The sequence below is a fragment of the Sceloporus occidentalis genome, unplaced genomic scaffold (assembly GCF_023333645.1).
Source record: "Sceloporus occidentalis isolate IW3139 unplaced genomic scaffold, rSceOcc1.0.p SCAF_123, whole genome shotgun sequence".
NCBI classification, from domain to species: Eukaryota; Metazoa; Chordata; class Lepidosauria; order Squamata; family Phrynosomatidae; genus Sceloporus; species Sceloporus occidentalis.
The window spans coordinates 2,565,423-2,583,792 of NW_028317103.1; the positions used below are offsets into that span (position 1 = coordinate 2,565,423).

At 40.3% G+C, this 18,370-nt stretch overlaps 1 protein-coding gene across 1 annotated transcript in view; it reads left to right on the forward strand.

Annotated features, from left to right (window-relative positions):
* The first annotated feature begins 13,964 nt into the window (after window positions 1–13,964).
* Window positions 13,965–18,370, forward strand: part of LOC149282094 (1-acyl-sn-glycerol-3-phosphate acyltransferase delta-like) — a 29,258-nt gene continuing 24,852 nt past the window's right edge. Inside the window, exons 1-2 of the mRNA XM_089498625.1 lie at window positions 13,965–14,142; window positions 15,544–15,713. Of these exons, the coding sequence (XP_089354751.1) occupies window positions 13,965–14,142; window positions 15,544–15,713 (348 nt within the window). The remainder of the gene's footprint in view (window positions 14,143–15,543; window positions 15,714–18,370) is intronic.

Here is an 18,370-nt window from a genome sequence, read left to right on the forward strand (position 1 = left end):
AATAATAATCGGGGTCATCTTCTAATCAGACCTCAAATAGAGGTCTGATTATGAGACTAAGATCCAGACCCCCCGCAGCGCTGCAGGGGACCTGGATCCTCCTGTCTGGTAACCTTCGCTGCTGGTGCTTCTGACTCCCTGGAGTGTCGTCGGGGCAGCGGGTACACTGCTGCACCCGGAAGGAGGTGCGGTTAGCAGCGGGGTTAGTCTGCGTCCATCACGCAAACCTTCCCTGGCATATCATGGGGCACAGTAGCATATAGGGGGTGTAAGGAATTTCTGAGGCAGAGTGGCAAGCCTGGGGGCAGATGTGCGTAACTGGGGGGCAGGTTGGAAAATAAAATGAAACTTAAAACCAAAAAATTTTTTTTCTCAATCATAGCTTTTATTAAAAAAAATTGTTTACATGAATTAACATTTACTAATAAAACTTTTCCTATAGGACCAAAATAAAGCCAAAATGAAGAAGCCATGTGTGAAAACAAAGTAGCAGACAGGTGCTGCTAATCAAATGCCCATGATTAATTTATCATCAGCATGTGTGACCACCTCTATAAAAGCTGAAGTCTTGGTGGAGTGGTGATGATTTGGGCTTGTTATGTAGCCACAGGACCCGGGAACCTTGCAGATATTAAGTGAACCATGAACTCTTGAAGTGCTGTGGCAGGACCTTAAGAGAGCTGTGCATAAAATAAATGCCTGCAAACCTTAAAGAACTGAAGCAACATTTAAAGAAGAGTGTGCCAAAATTCCACTACAACAATGTGAGAGTCCTACAGAAAACTATTGCTTCCAGTTGTGACTGCTAAAGATGGTTCTACAAGCTATTGAATCATAAGGTATACTTTTTTTCACACATGGCTTCTCCATTTTGGCTTTATTTCTGTTAAATATATATCATGACATGGTGTAATATGTCATGTTGTCAGGACACGGGTGATCAGGTCGGGTAGGAGCCCATGCCCAGGGGATACTTGGGGTTCAGTATGTAACCCACGGTGCATGATTATGCAAACAAAGACACCACAAGCAGAATTCCAGGTAATGCAGTGTATTTTATGTATATAACAGGACCAGCAAATAAGGGTAATACAGTCAAAGCAAGAAACCGGACGTATGGCAAAATAAATACCGGTAATAAGTGTTTTGGCAGGGAGCCCGCTTGGAAGGGCACGAAAGGCACACAGCCCGCTTGGAAGGACACAAAGCAGGGAGTCCACTTGGAAGGACACAAAGCAGGGAACCAGGAACAGTACAGGTGCAGAGCCACAGCAGGAAGGTCCATAGACTTCAATACAAAGGCCCTGACTGAAGGGCAGGGCAGGTTCATAAAGGCAGGGTAATCCAGATAACAAGGCCCAGCTGGATGTATGGACTAGGGCTCAACCCATGTAACAAGGCACACCTGAGTTCTGAGTGCTCCAGAGGGAGGAGGGTGGCCACTAGTGGTCGCAGATGTAAACGCCACAGGTATAAAAAAGCCATGGTTCAGGCAGCGAAAAATTGGTTCCTGACACATGTGTTGTTGGTCATTTGAGATTGTATTAACCTAATTTTTAAACCTGCTAAACAACAGATGATTGTTAATATGTTCTGATATGTAGAAACATGGAATTCAAAGAGTATAATTTCTTTTCCACACGACTGTGTGTGTGTGTGTGTGTGTGTGTATATGTACACCTGTTCAATTGCTTGTTAACACAAATAGCTAATCAGCCAATCGCACGGCAGCGACTCAATGCATTTAGGGATGTAGATGTGATCAAGACAACTTGCTAAAGTTCAAACCGAGCATCAGAAGGGGGAAGAAAGGGGATTTATTCCTTTAACGTCCATTGACATGTCAGGCATGTCATTTCATTAAACAAGCTCAGAAAGTGATCTACGATGACTTTTTCTTTGCTTAAACGGTGTTGCTGTAATTCCTCAATGTCGAGCCATTCAGCAACACCGTGTCTGGCCCCTCCCCATGGGCGATCACGAGGCATTAGTGACACCGAACGTTCACCCCAGGACGCCACTGTGAGTGATTTTGCAAGATGGAGGCTGTCCTGTAAAAAAAAGTTGGAAAAGTTTGCCAGAAGGTCTCCAGACCCTCTAGAAAACTCTGGCAGTTTGAATATAGGTACTGCGTTCAACCATGCAAGTCAATAGAGCCCAGCTTTCACTATGTGATTAGTAAAATATTTCAAAAATAAAATATATGGAAAAACAAAAGCTTAAAAAAAATTCAGTTCCAGCAAAATGTAAAAAAAAGTCCAAAAAGAATAAAATAAAAAATCTTGACATGGAAAGAGCTAAAGTAAAAGCATTTTTTAAATACCCATTTTTAAAAAAAAATTAATGGTTTGATGGGGTAAATTGGAGTGGCTGGGCTCAAAGATAGGGCATAGGCACAGACTGACCAAAATGGAGGGGAGCGCACTTCCTAAATGTGGAGTTTTACCTCCCAAACAACCTGACAAACCCATGCATGGGGCTATCACTGTACCTAGGAGATGTTGCTGAACACATATTGGGGTGTTGTTGGATAGTGATGTATACCAGGAGCTGTAAATCCATACCTGAAGCGCAATTTTAGTGATAAAAAAAACACAACATAAATTACTACCACAAAGTTTGACAATGGGTGGTAGTAGAATTAGTGCAAGGAAAGAGTTTAAAATACCAGCATTTGAAATGCCTTGAGGTGTCTAGTTTTCAAAAATATATGGTTTAATGGGGTAAATTGCATTGGCCAGCTTCAAAGATACCTGAAATAGCACATGGGGCAGAATGACCAGCTTTGGAAAAACAATGGCTTTAAAATAGCAAAACACTACTTGTATTCATTGCCCAATAACTTGCAGAAAAAAACATAAAAACATTGGGTTTTCTAACTCAGGACAAATAGTAGAATCTTTTTTTCATTAGCTTTTTTGGATGAGTAAAAGATTTTTCGAGTAAAAGTCAGAAAATGTTTTTTCAATTCTTCATATTTTATTATTTTTTGTGGGAAGTTAGATAATATGATAAAAAAATGGAATCTGAAGAAAGCCCTTCTTGTCATGAAAAAAAACAACATAAAACTTGTGTGGGTACACTAAATGAGTGAGGAGAAAATTACATCTAAACACGAGTACCACAAAAGTGTTAAAACAACCTCGGTCCCAAAGGTACAAAAGGTAAAGCACAGCCTGGTCCTTAAGGGGTTGAGTGACTTTGAACGTGGCATAGTTGTTGTTGCCAAAAGGGCTGGTCTGAGTATTTCAGAAACTGCTGATCTACTGGGATTTTCACACACAACCATAGGATTTACAGAGAATGGTCCAAAAAACAGAAAATATCCAGTGAGCGGCAGTTGTGTGGACGAAAATGCCCTGTTGGCATTTTAATAAAGGTAACAATTATGAAAAACTTAGCAGACAATTTTCCACCCCTTCAAAGCCCAAAATATAGGGAGCGCAAGGTCTATTCCTACAGACCTCTGTCTCAGTGCTCAGTGCTGAGCGCCAGAATAAAACATCATATCCTGGCTCTCTGCATCAATAGCAGGCGCACAGTGTAAGGGAGCAGTAAAGCAGAGTGTCACTCTTCAGTCCAAAAAAAAAAGCCCTGAATATATATATATTTTTAAATTTCATCTTGTACAGAATGATTTATATATGTAAGGTGTTTTTTTGTTTGTTTGTTTTTAACAAACCCCCCACACAAAACACTCTTAACTGCCCAAAACTTTAATCGTTGTGGCCAAAAGTTTTGATAATGACACAAATATTGGTCTTCACAAAGTTTGCTGCTTCAGTGTGTTTTAGATATTTTTGTCAGATGTTATAATATACCGAAGTATAATAACAAACATTTCATAAATGTCAAGGCTTTTACTGACAATTACATTAAGTTTATGCAAAGAGTCAATATATGCAGGGTTGACCCTTCTTTTTCAAGACCTCTGTAATCCGCTCTGGCATGCCGTCAATTAATTTCTCTGCCGCATGCTGATAGCAGCCCATTCTTGCATAATCAATGCTTGGAGTTTGTCAGAATTTCAGGGTTTTTGTTTGTCCACCCTCCTCTTGAGGATTGACCACAAGTTCTCAATGGAAATAAGGTCTGGTGAGTTTCCTGGCCATGGACCCAAAATTTTGATGTTTTGTTCCCCGAGCTACTTAGTTCTCACTTTTGCCTGTAAAAAGACATTGTTCGTCACCAAACTGTTCTTGGATGTAGGGCTGAAACAACTAATCGATAAAATCGATAATAATCGATAATGAAAATCGTTGTCAACGATTTTCATTATCGATTAATCGAATCGATTTTTATCGATTATAAAAATTATAATCCGACTTCAAACAGAGATCGGATTATAACACTAGAATCTAGATCCCCCGCAACGCATATCTGGGTGTAAAAGGTATATCAGGGGGCTCAGTTGCATATCACTGGCATATAAGAGGTATAAGGCATATATGGGGGCAGAGTGGCAAGCTGGGGGTCAGATGTGCATAACCGGGGGCAGTTTGGTAAATAAAAAAAATTTAAACAAGGCTTTTTTTTCTCATAGTTTTTATTAAATATAGGGCTGCAACAACTAATCGATAAAATCGATAATAATCGATAATGAAAATCGTTGCCAACGAATTTCATTATCGATTAGTTGAATCGATTTTTATCGATTATAAAATGAGGGTTTTTTCAGAGCAAACGCTCTGAAAAATACCCCTCATTATATAAACCGTTTCAGTGACTCACAGCAGCAGCTCCTACTTACCAGTCCCTCCCTGTAATCACTGTGACAACTGGCCCCGCCCCCTTCCTTCTCCCAGAAGGCCAGAACCACATGGCTGAGACACTCATCTAACTGTAAGTATAAAATTAATATTTGGGCTGCTGAAAGTTAGGGGAGGTGGGGTTTAATTTAGGGGCAGTTATGGTTAATGGGGTGTTTAGGGTTAATTTAGGGGAAGTTATGGTTAATGGGGTGTTTAGGGGCAGCTATGGTTAATGGGGTGTTTAGGGGCAGCTATGGTTAATGGGGTGTTTAGGGTTAATTTAGGGGCAGTTATGGTTAATGGGGTGTTTAGGGTTAATTTAGGGGCAGTTATGGTTAATGGGGTGTTTAGGGTTAATATAGGAGCAGCTGTGGTTAATGGGGTGTTTGGGGTTAATTTGAGGCAGTTGTGGTTAATGGGGTGTTTAGGGTTAATTTAGGGGCTGTTGTGGTTGATGGGGGTCTTTAGGGTTAATTTAGGGGATGCTGTGGTTAATGGGGTGTTTAGGGTTAATTTAGGGTAGTTGTGTTTGATGGGGTATTTAGAGTTAATTTAGGGGTAGTTATGGTTAATGGGGTGTTTAGTGTTAATTTAATGATGAGGACTGAGGGTTAATTTAATAAAGTTAACTTAAGGCGCAGTTAGAGGTAAAGGGGGGCAGACTAAGGGGAATCTAAATCCTGGGGGCAGTGAAGATTAACCCAGTACTTATTTATAAAAGTATGGTGTCAGTGTGATGCGAACAGGTCTGTGACTCTGAGGGGACTATGAGATATCTGGGGGTATAAGGCATATCTGGGGAGGATGGAGTGACATATCTGGGGGTATAAGGCATATACGATATATAAGGCATATGTGGGGAGGGCAGCGTGGCATGTCTGGGAGGCAGTGTGGCATGTCTGGGGAGGATGGAGTGGTGTATCGGGGTATAAGGCGTATCAGGCACAGTGGCATATGTGGGGGTAGAGTGGAGTGGAATATGTGGGAGGCAGCGTGGAGTGGTATATGTGGGAGGCAGCGTGGCATATGTGGGAGGCAGCATGGAGTGGCACATGTGGGAGGCAGCGTGGAGTGGCACATGTGGGAGGCAGCGTGGAGTGGCACATGTGGGAGGCAGCGTGGAGTGGCACATGTGGGAGGCAGCGTGGAGTGGCACATGTGGGAGGCAGCGTGGAGTGGCATATGTGGGAGGCAGCGTGGAGTGGTATATGTGGGAGGCAGCGTGGCATATGTGGGAGGCAGTGTGGAGTGGTATATGTGGGAGGCAGCATGGAGTGGTATATGTGGGAGGCAGCGTGGCATATGTGGGAGGCAGCGTGGCATATGTGGGAGGCAGCGTGGAGTGGTATATGTGGGAGGCAGCGTGGAGTGGTATATGTGGGAGGCAGCGTGGAGTGGTATATGTGGGAGGCAGCGTGGAGTGGTATATGTGGGAGGCAGCGTGGCATATGTGGGAGGCAGCTTGGAGTGGCACATGTGGGAGGCAGCGTGGAGTGGCACATGTGGGAGGCAGCGTGGAGTGGCACATGTGGGAGGCAGCGTGGAGTGGCACATGTGGGAGGCAGCGTGGAGTGGCACATGTGGGAGGCAGCGTGGAGTGGTATATGTGGGAGGCAGCGTGGAGTAGTATATGTGGGAGGCAGCGTGGTATATGTGGGAGGCAGCGTGGAGTGGTATATGTGGGAGGCAGAGTGGCATATGTGGGAGGCAGGGTGGAGTGGTATATGTGGGAGGCAGCGTGGAGTGGTATATGTGGGAGGCAGCGTGGAGTGGCATGTCTGGGAGGCAGTGTGGCAAGCCTGTACTCAAATGTGCATAAATTGGGGGGGCTGGTTGGGAAATAAAGACAAGAAATGCATTTTATCAGTTTTTTTTTTTATTATTCTGCGTTTGTATTTAACATAATTTGTTTATTAAATTATTTTAAATAAATGAAAAATGTACATTCATTTTTTTATCCGATTAATCGATTAATCGAAAAAATAATCGGCCAACTAATCGATTATGAAAATAATCGTTAGTTGCAGCCCTAATTAAATATGAAAAATAGTTAACATAAGAATTAATATTTACTAATAACTTTGTATTAAAACCTAGTTTGAGAAACACTGTGTTTGGGTTCTTGTAGCTTTTATTATTATGTCAGTAAAATAAGAAGGTGAATAGAGAGAGGCCATTGTGATAAAGAGATGAAAGTGTAAATTGTACGTTTTTTATTACAATATTTTAAATTGAAAAAAAATTAATTTTTTTTATCCGATTAATCGATTAATCGAAAAAATAATCGGCCAACTAATCGATTATTAAAATAATCGTTAGTTGCAGCCCTACTTGGATGGTTGGGAGACGTTGCTCTTGAAGAATGTGTTGGTGCCATTTTTTATCCATGGCTGTGTTCTTAGGCAAAATTGTGAGTGAGCCCACTTCCTAGCCTGAGAAGCAACCCCACACATTAATAGTCTCAGGATGCTTTACTGTTGGCATGACACAGGACTGATGGTAGCACTGACTTTGTCTTCTCCGGATAAGCTTTTTTTCAGGATGCCCCAAACAATCTGAAAGGGGATTCATCCGAGAAAATGACTTTACCCCAGTCCTCAGCAGTCCAAGCCCTGTACCTTTTGCAGAATACCAGTCTGTCCTTGATGTTTTTCCTGGAGAGAAGTGGCTTCTTTGCTGCCCTTCTTGACACCAGACCATCCTCCAAAAGTCTTCCCATCCTTATGTGTGCAGATGCACTCACACCTGCCTGCTACCATTCCTGAGCAAGCTCTGCACTGGTGCCACCCCAATCCCACAGTTGAATTAACTTTAGGAGACGGCCCTGGCACTTGTGGTCTTTCTTTGGCCTTCTTCACAACAATTGAACCTCTGTCCTTGATGATCCAATAAATGGTTGATTTAGGTGCAGTCTTACTAGCAGCAAGATGCTTACCTGTGAAACCATTTTAGTGCAAAGTAATGATGACAGCACGTGTTTCCTTGCAGGTAACCATGGTTAACAGAGAAGAGGAATAAACCCCACTCAAGGATGAACTAAAATAGAACACCATTGTGTGTTATGTAAAAATTGGAACTAGAAATACTTAAAAAAAGGGGGATGAATATACTTACTAGGCAGTAACAACGGAAATCTATAAAATACTATGATAGTGTAATACGTTTTTAATGTGAAAGTAAAATAAAAATAATGAAAATGCACTCACAAGTGTGGCTCCAATAATACAGATGGAGCAACTAAACGGCAGTTAAGGAAGGCTAAGCAGTGAAGTTGGTTCCGAAAATAATGGTGTTTAATGTCGCAGTAGGAACAGTAAGGCGCTGGATGTACAAGCAGTGACTGAATTTAAGTACTGGTAAAACAAAAGACAGGGCTTTTCACGTAGTAGTCCAAAGGGGATTAGAGTCCACACCGCTAGATATGAACTGGCAGCCTCCAGTGTAATGTGATGGAAGCTGCCGGTGAGTAGTGCGTTAAGATTAGATTTGGCACAGGCGGGCAGACACCGCTCTCTATGGAAGTCCAGTAGGATCAGAAAGAATCAATACATTTTGTCCAGGAGACTTCAGGATTGGGTTTATATATAGTCTGTAAAGAGGCGGATACATACTGATTTAAAAACTGAACATACAACCTTAAAAAAGGGGGAAGAATATACTTACTAGGCAGTAACAATGGAAATCTATAAAATAAAATACTATAATCTAATACTTTCCAATGTGAAATAAAAATAATGAAAATGCACTCACAAGTGTGGCTCCAATAATACAGATGGAGCAACTTAAAAGCAGATAAAGGGCACTAATACCTTACAAAGAGTAAGGAGTACAAATACTATATTATATTGCAAGATACTGTCAGGAGACTATAGGATACTACTTTGTCTAACAAAAAAAGAAAATCTCTTAGAGACAAATTAAATTACCAAAGTGGTAAAGAAAGAATGTGGAATAAATCCAACCCTCTCACTTCCAATATAGGAATGTAGCTCTTTGGAGAACCCTTCTCTCTTGGTGTAAGGTCCACCTATCTTCCCCTGCTGACATCCACTCCATCCTTAATTAAAGGTGCAGATAGCTGCTCTCAGCAACTTTCTAGATTCCTGTCTGGTCGAACTCCCATGGATTAAAAGATTGTCCAATGGAATCTCCAGATTGTGACCTTGTCACCATCCAACGATTCCTCCATGGGATCTTAATCTGGGTTTAGAGCAGTTGTCCTCCTCTCACTTTGAACCACTGGAAGATGTTTCTCCCCGGGTAATCACTCTTAAGGTTGTCCTCTTAGTGGCCGTCGCTTCTGCCCGTAGTATTGTGTAGCTGCAAGCAATGTCTATGAAAGAACCATTCCTCAGAATTCTACCTCATGCAGTGGTGCTGAAACTTCCACCCGAGTTTATTCCTAAAGTTTTCTTCTCATTTTCATATGAACCAAGATATTGTGTTACCTTCCTTTTGTCCTGAGCCTAAAATTTCTAAAGAATGTCAGCTCCATATTTTAGACCTTCGTATATGTATCCAGATTTACCTTGCTAGAACTACTTCTTTGAGAAAACCCAGCTCCCTGTGTATTTCCTTTTCTGGTACTTGTAAAGGGAATAAGGTATCTAGAGCCTCGATCGGCCGTTGGATCAGAGAAGCAATTTCTGAATGTTACGCCTCTACGGAGTTGGAACCTCCCCTCAAATTGAGAGCTCACTCGACAAGATCAGTTTCGACCTCCTGGGATGAACTTGCAGCCACCTGGGCTAACTGCCACACATTCTCTAAGCATTTCCGTCTCGACCTCATGACTGCTGAAGAGGCCAGCACCGGCGGAAGTGGAGGACAAAAGTGGTGGTTGTCTGCGCGCATTGTGCAGACGCCCATCGGCTGCCAGATAGGAGCATCCTCCGCAGCGCTGAAGGGGACCTGGATTCTTCTACCTTGCAACTGGTGGGCGTCTGCGCAGACAACCACCACTTCTGTCCTCCACTTCCGCCGGTGCGTCTATGATGGAGCAACGGAATGTCATGTGATGCCGGCGGTCAGTAACAGAAGCCCCGGCTGAAGTGGAGGGCAGAAGCGGAGATGTCTGCGCACATCGCACAGACGCCCACCGGCTGTCAGAGAGGAGGATCCGGGTCCCTTGCAGTGCTCGGATTATAAAACTGGGTATTTTCTGAAAAAACCCTCATTTTATAATTGATAAAATCGATTCAACTAAAAGATAATGAAATTCTTTGACAACGATTGTCATTATCGATTTTTATCTATTAGCCCAGGGGTGTCCAAGTTTTTTCTGCAGTGGGCCACTTCATCAGAATTGTATACATGCGAGAGCCGCACTCATTTTTCACCGTGAGAAAATATAGCCTTTAATAAAATATGCAAATTAAAATAAAGTAAATGACACAAAACCTTTACTTTTCCTCTCACTGATTTCTGGGCCTAGAAAGTTTTGTGACTACAAATTCAGGATAATTAAAAATGAAATAGTTCTATTTATTCTAGGGATGCACCAAAATGAAAATTCTGAACCAAAACCGAAAATTCAGGGTTCACTTAGCCGAAACCGAAAATGACCCCCCACCTTTAAAAATAATTAAAGTGTGATTGCTAACCTAGTGAATGCTGGAACCTAGGCATGATGGGACTGTTATTGCTGTTGGCAATCACACTCCTATCATCCCAAGTCAGCCAGTACATGCTGGTAAAGGGTGGCTGTAAATAATGTGCAGTAAGTGTAAGTAATATTCTGGGCATATATTGAAGGTCTAACTGTAGAGTTTGTAAGCCCTATTTAGTATGATTGAAAATCCCCACAATAGCAATACTAGTAAGAATAGATCATGGTTGATGGTGCGGGGAGACTACTGGTACCGAGTTGAGCTTTATCAAGGTTTACAAAGTATGTGCAAACTGCTGCTAAGCTCCCTTCCCTTATGTCTTGGATGTCATAAACACCTTTCCAATCTGTACCAACTTGTGGTTTAACAAATATATAATTGTAGCAAAGCATTAGCCAGCCACATGGCAAAAGGGTTAATCAAGCTGCCTGTATACATTCATGTAGACTATCTAATTACAGGCCACTGGTCAGTCTGCATTCCCCCCCCCCACCACACACACACACACACACTTTGCTAGCATACCCAAAAGTACCCTTGATTCCTTTTTGTGTCTTGTAATTGGCTCCCTAGTTAGTCTTTAACCCCTTCGTGACAAAGGCTGATTTTACTTTTTGTACCCTTCGTGACAATGGCCGTTTTAACATTTCTGCGCTGCTCGTGTTTAGTTGTAATTTTCTTCTTTCCCGTTTACTGAACCCACACACATTAGATATTGTTTTTTTCAGGACAAGACGGGCTTTCTTTAGATGACATTGTTTTGATTGTATCATATTATTTACTATTAAAAAAAGTATAAAATATGGTGAAAAATTTAGAAAAAAATGACTTTCTAACTTTTAGTTGAAAAATCTTTTACTCATCTATAAAAGGTAATGAAAAAACCTGCTAAATAGATTCTACTATTTGTCCTGAGTTTAAAAATACCCAATGTTTTTATGTTTTTTTGCTTTTTTCTACACATTATGGGGCAAAAAGTACAGGTAGCGTTTTGCTATTTCAAAGCCTTTTTTTCACAATCTGGTAATTCTTCCCCCCATGTGCCATTTCGGGTATCTTTGAAGCCGGCCAATGCAATTTACCCCATCAAGTCATATATTTTTGAAAACTAGACAGCCCAGGGTATTCCAAGTGCTAGTATTTTAACCCTTTACAAGCACTAATTCTACCATCAGCCTTTGTCAAACTTTATGGTAGTCATTTTTTTTGCATTTGTTTTTTCACACACTTTACTTTAGGTATGAATAAACAGGTTCTGGTATATGTCACTATCATAAAACACCCCAATATGTGTTTAGCAACATCTCCTGAGTACAGCGATACCTCACATGAATGATTTTGCCTGGGTGTTTGGGGGCAAAAGGGCCACATTTGGGGCATGCGCATTTTCAATGTTGAACTTTGGCATTTGGGGATCCACTGCCCATGCCCTATTTGGCACATCTTTGAGCCGGGCCATTTCAGTGTGCCCAATAAAGCCATATATTTTTGAAAACTAGACACCCCAGGGTATTTCAAATGCTAGTATTTTAACTCTTTCCATGCACCATATCTACCACCAGTCTTTGTCAAACTTTGTGGTAGTCATTTTTTTGCATTTGTTTTGTCACACACATTTTACTTCAGGTATGAATTCAAAAGTTCTCGTATATGTCACTATCACAAAACACCCCAATATGTGTTCAGCAACATCTCCTGAGCGCAGTGATACCCCACATGAATGATTTTGCCTGGCTGTTAGGGGGCAAAAGGGCCACATTTGGAGCGTGCACATTTTTCAATGTGGAACTTTGGCATTTGGGGATCCACTGCCCATGCCCTATTTGGTACATCTTTGAGCCGGGCCATTTCAGTGTGCCCAATAAAGCCATATATTTTTGAAAACTAGACACCCCAGGGTATTTTAAATGCTGGTATTTTAACTCTTTGCATGCACACATTTTACCACCAGCATTTTTTCAAAGTTTGCAGTAGTATTTTAGTGTGTGTATTTTTCCCACACACACCTACTTTATGTATGAATTTACAGCTCCTGGTATATGCCACTGTCACACGACACCCCAATATGTGTTCAGCAACATCTCCTGAGTACAGTGATACCCCACATGCATGGGTTTGTCATTTTTGGGGGGAACTAAAAGGCCACATTTGGTACGTGTGCATTTTTCTAATTGGAAATTAGATGTGTGGCCATCCTTCCCCCCGTGTTATTTGGGACATTGTTGAATCCGGCCAATTCAATTTACCCCATCAAATCATACATTTTTTAAAAGTAGACACCCCATGGGCATTTAATATGCCAGTATTTTAACTCTTTCCATGCGAGAATTGTTTTAAGCTAATGTGCTAATTTTAGGACTTGCTCACAAAAATATATTTTTTATATATATATTTTATTTTTTTTGCCTTTTTTAAAACATTTTTAAGATTTTTTTTCAACTTGAAGGTTCCCCTGATAGTGACATCAGAGGGAAATTATTTTTACATTTTACTGTTTTTTTACTATTTTTTTTCTAATGATTATTAATTTTATTTTATTTTAAATTTATTTTTTTCTAATCACACTGTGATTAGAAAGCTGAGCTCCATTGACTTGCATGGTTGAATGCAGTACCTGTATTCAACCTGCAAGTGGAGCCAGAGTTCTCTAGAGGGTCAGGAGACCGTCTAGCGAACTTTTTCGTCTTTATTATTTTTTTCCCGGGTCGCCGCCATCTTGCTGATGGCGAAGATCACTGGCAGCTGCGGCTGTGACCGCTCTCCAGAGCGGTCACAGTCCATCAAGAGGTAAGTGTTTGGTGTGGCTGGATGCCTCCTGATCGAGGCATTCCAGCGACACCATTTAAGTTTAGGAGGTGATCATTGATCGCCTCCTAAACGCTTTTAAAACGGGCGTCCGCCGCCATACATTGTATGGCGGATGTTGACGCCCCGGGGAGGGGCCAGACATGGCCCCTGATTCCGATCATGGCGTTGCTGAATGCCTCGAGGTCGAGGCATTACAGCAACGCCGTTTGGGTAAAACAAATCGATCACGGATCGATTTTTTTTTTTACCCGTTTTAACAAATGACGGTCCTGGCACGTCATTTGTCGTTAACGACATGATTTTCCGTGACGTGCCCGGACCGGCAATTGTCATCAAGGGGTTAAACATTATAGCCCTGTGTTTCTTCTGCTTCTGGACTGGTGTGCTCTGCTGTGTGCCTGGTGGAATGAATTTTTCCCAGAGGAGCATATTTACTCTGAGGACCAGACTGGCTGCTCATCTTGTAGCCTGATATTAGTAAAAGGTAGATAATGACAACCTGGGCTAGAGTGGTCACCCTGGTTTCGGTTGCAATAATAGTATTTAAGAAGGGAGGTCTTAAACAGCAGTTCTAAAGCTATTACAACACAGAAGCAATGAATTAAAGCACTGATTCTCTTTCACCTGGCTACATTTCAAGATCTGTGATTTGTAAAGTATTGTGGGTTTTTTTGGGGGTGGGGTAAGCTTTTACAAGAAACAATGTGCCTCTGATTTTCTCATGTATAATACTTTTTCTTTCTTTCTATAGGCTTCCTTCTAACTATCTGGATGGTTTTGAGAAAGGTCTATCAGTATGAACCTCGCTGCCTTTTTGAAGTCTCAGTTCCTTTGCCATTTGTTCATCAGTTATGTTTTTATTGGATCTGGACTAGTAATCAACTTCATTCAGTTTTGTACTCTTCCAATTTGGCCAATAAGCAAGCAGCTATTCAGGAAGATCAACTGCAGGCTAGCATACTGCATCTCAAGCCGTAAGATATATTTGTGTACTCTACTGCACTTGTATTTTAAATATCTGTGTGCCATGCAAGGTTACTTTAACATGTCAAACTTCACATTGCATGTGGAAAATAATTGGGCATCTGGGCATCACAGTCAAAAAAGGAGAGTAAGATTGGACTAAGCAATTAAAATATCCCTTGAAGGCATCTCCCTCCAGGCAATAAAGTAAAACAATAAAAACATGTAACCAGCGCTTCAAAAGCAAAATGTTGTTATTCCCAAATATTAATAGCGTGTGATCAATGCAAAATATGTGAGTTGAATTAATGGTCGGTCTTATATGTAGTGGAGTGGTAAAATATGTCAGACAACACAATCTAGCCCCCTTAAATAGCAATTAAAAAATAACATAACACAATTGTGTTACTGGATATAGAAAAAATAATTATGACAAAATGCTGAACTGACAGATGATGCACATTGTACTCATGGATGGTTTATCACTTTAAATATTCCTGTATAAAAAGGAATCTCAATGGGTCACATTGCATACCCCTAAAGAAGCTATCTCTCTATATGCCAGAAGTGGTGGGAGTGATTAGGATATTTTCCATTATAGCATCTTTTGATATGCTTGTGTGTCTGTCTAACATTGGCACACAATGGAAGAGGAAGAGAAGTCTGGTAGTGGCAATTCATAGTTGCATACTTACATAGTACATAAGGTTGAAAAAAGACCTAAGTCCATCAAGTTCAACCCTTCTACCTAATCTTTCTACTCCTTATCCAAAAGAAGGCAAAAACCCCTAATTAAGCTACTTGGAATTCTGCCATCAGGGGGAAAAAAATCCTTCTTGACTCCAAAAGACAATTTGATTTCTCCTTGGATCAAGAAACTCTCAAGTATTAATTCTATTTATAGCCCTTTATGTCATGCCTTTCTAAAAGAATATCCAGACCCCTTTTGAAGGCATCTAATGTATTTGATAACCCCACACTTCCATTGGCAGTGAATTCCATACCTTTATTGTCCTTACTGTAAAGAATCTCTTCCTTTGTCGTCTATGAAATCTCTGCTCTTCCAGTCTCCAGAGGGAACTGTTTCACTCAATTGTTATCTACAGTGTGCAGACCTAACATCTATGGACAGTCATAGTTGCTGAACCATCATTGGACACTTTCCTGCCTAGCCTAGTGACCATCTCCATTATTTATGCTTAAGATGCTTTTAAATAGTATTGGCTGGATATGAGTTGATTTCTTGCTTTATATGTACTTTTTACACATCACTATTTTTTGTTTAGTGTACACAGTAATTATTTGCAATGTAAAATAACATATAGTTATGCTAATATTATATAAGAAGTTTGTAATTTTAATCAAAGCAAACACACTTAATTCTCTATTCTTATTTCTTTAATCTGTTCCAGAACTGGTTATGTTGTTAGAGTGGTGGTCAGGCACAGACTGCACACTCTATTGTGATCCTGAAGGCTATCCGAAATATGGCAAAGAGACTGCCATTGTAATTCTCAATCACAATTTTGAAATAGACTTTCTATGTGGCTGGAACTTTTGTGAGAGATTTGGTGTATTAGGGGTGAGTATGAGTTCAATTACCAGTTTTATTAATTTTGTTGCATAATTATGTTTTGACAAAAGGCAATGTAGATGGGTTTAGAGAACATTTTCAAAAAAATGCATTTAAAATTTCTAAGAAATCGTATCAGATGTTTAAGTAGAGATTGAAACTTACTACTCAACTGTATATAAGACTATTTAGTATTTTATTGTTTACTACATCTAGCTCCATCATATTTTTAGTATGTTTGCATAATATGTTTAGAGCTTTTTTTTTTTTTTTTTTTTTTAGAAGAATATCCCCCTAAGTCACTCAAACTTCATATTAATTATAGGAATTTTGGTATGGACAGAGGCTGAAGAAGTCCAGCCAAAACCATTTGTCTTTTGTAGAACTCTTTAACTTTAATTAGAGACAGGGTATGGTTTTGATAACATTAAGCTTCTCTATTAAAAGTGATCATCCCATTGGGACATTGGCTGATTGATCTCTGTTCACCACAATATTGGACACTGCAAAAGCATGCAGGAAACATATCTTTCCACTCCTAGAGTGAAGGAAGATTTGTAAACATAAGCTATGTTTTAAGGCAGTGTTCCACAACTCCGGTCCTCAAGGACTGCAAACAGGACATGGTTTTTACATATATAAGCTTAAGCACAGGCAGCTCGATTACTAATTAATTAACCCCTTAACGTCCATTGCCGGGTCAGGCACGTTATGCAAAACGGTCACTTAACGACCTATGACGTGCCTGACACGTCATGAGACTTAAACAAGCTTAGAAAGTGATCAACAATCACTTTCTAAGCTTAAACGGTGTTGCTGTAACACCGAGATCGGCATGATGGGCCATGTCTGGCCCCTCCCCGGGGCGTCAACATCCTCCATACATTGTATGGCGGCGGACGCCCGTTTTAAAAGCGTTTAGGAGGCGATCAACTATCACCTCCTAAACTTCAATGGTGTCGCTGGAATGCCTCGATCAGGAGGCATCCAGCAACACCAAATACTTACCCCAGTGCGGGCTGTGACCGCTCCGGAGAGCGGTCACAGCCGCAGCTACACGCAGTCTTCGCCATCCGCAAGATGGCGGCGGCCCGGGAAAAAAAATAATAAAGTTGAAAAAGTTCGCTAGATGGTCTCCAGACCCTCTAGAGAACTCTGGCTCCACTTTCAGGTTGAATACAGGTACTGCATTCAACCATACAAGTCAATGGAGCCCAGCTTTCTAATCACTATGTGATTAGTAAAATATTTAAAAAAAAAAAGAAAAAGTAAAAAAAAAACATGATAACATTTAAAAATTATTATGCTTTAGAGGAACTATCCAGTTCCAGCAAAATGTTAAAAAAAAAGTCCAAAAAGAGTAAAATAAATAAAATAAAAAAATAAAGTTTATTATTATGAGCAAGTGCTAAAATTAGCGCTGTATCTTCCCAAAAATCCTGACATGGAAAAATTTAAATAAAAGCATTTCAAATACCCAAGGGGTGTCTAATTTAAAAAAATGAATGGTTTGATGGGATAAATTGGAGTGGCCGGGCTCAAAGATAGGGCATAGACACAGACTGACCGAAATGGGGAAAAAAAGCGCACTTCCAAAATGTGGCATTTTAACCCCAAACACCAGACAAACCCATACATGTGGGGTATGACTGAACTCGGGAGATGTTCCTGAACACATATTAGGGTGTTGTTTGATAGTGACGTATACCTGGAGCTATGAATTTATACCCAAAGTACAATTTGTGTGAAAAAAATACCAAAAAAATACTAACACAAAGTGTGGCAAAGGCTGGTGGTAGAATCTCATGCATGGAAAGGGTTAAAATACTAGCATTTGAAATACCTTGGGGTGTCTAGTTTTCAAAAATATATGGTTTGATGGGGGAAATTGAATTAGCCGGCTTGGTGTTGTTTGAAAGTGATGTATACCAGGAGCTGTAAATCCATACCTGAAGAGCAATTTTAGCGATAAAAAAACACAAAATAAATGACTACCACAAAGTTTGACAAAGACTGGTGGTAGAATTAGTGCATGGAAAGAGTTAAAATTCTAGCATTTGAAATACCTTGGGGTGTCTAGTTTTCAAAAATATATGATTTGATGGGGTAAATTGCATTGGCCGGCTTCAAAGATACCCGAAATGGCACATGGGGGGAAGAATTACCAGATTTGGAAAAAATGGTTTTGAAATAGCAAAACGCTACTTGTACTTAATGCTCCATAATGTGCAGAAAAAAGCAAAAAAACATAAAAACATTGGGTATTTCTAAACTCAGGACAAATAGTAGAATATATTTAGTAGGTTTTTTCATTAGCTTTTTTGGATGAGTAAAAGATTTTTGGGGTAAAAGTCAGAAAATGTGTATTTTTTTTACACTTTTCATCATATTTTATTATTATTTTTTATTGAAAATTAGATAATATGATTAAAACAATGGTATCTGAAGAAAGTCCTGAAAAAAACAACATATAATTTGTGTGGGTTCACTAAATGAGTGAAGAGAAAATTACATCTAAACACGAACACCGCAAAAGTGTTAAAACGGCCTCGGTCCCAATGGTACAAAAGATAAAACACAGCCTGGTCCTTAAGGGGTTAAACTACTTGTGTTTCAAGCAATGGATATGAAGAATTCCTGAGCTTTTTGTAGCCCTTGAGGAATGG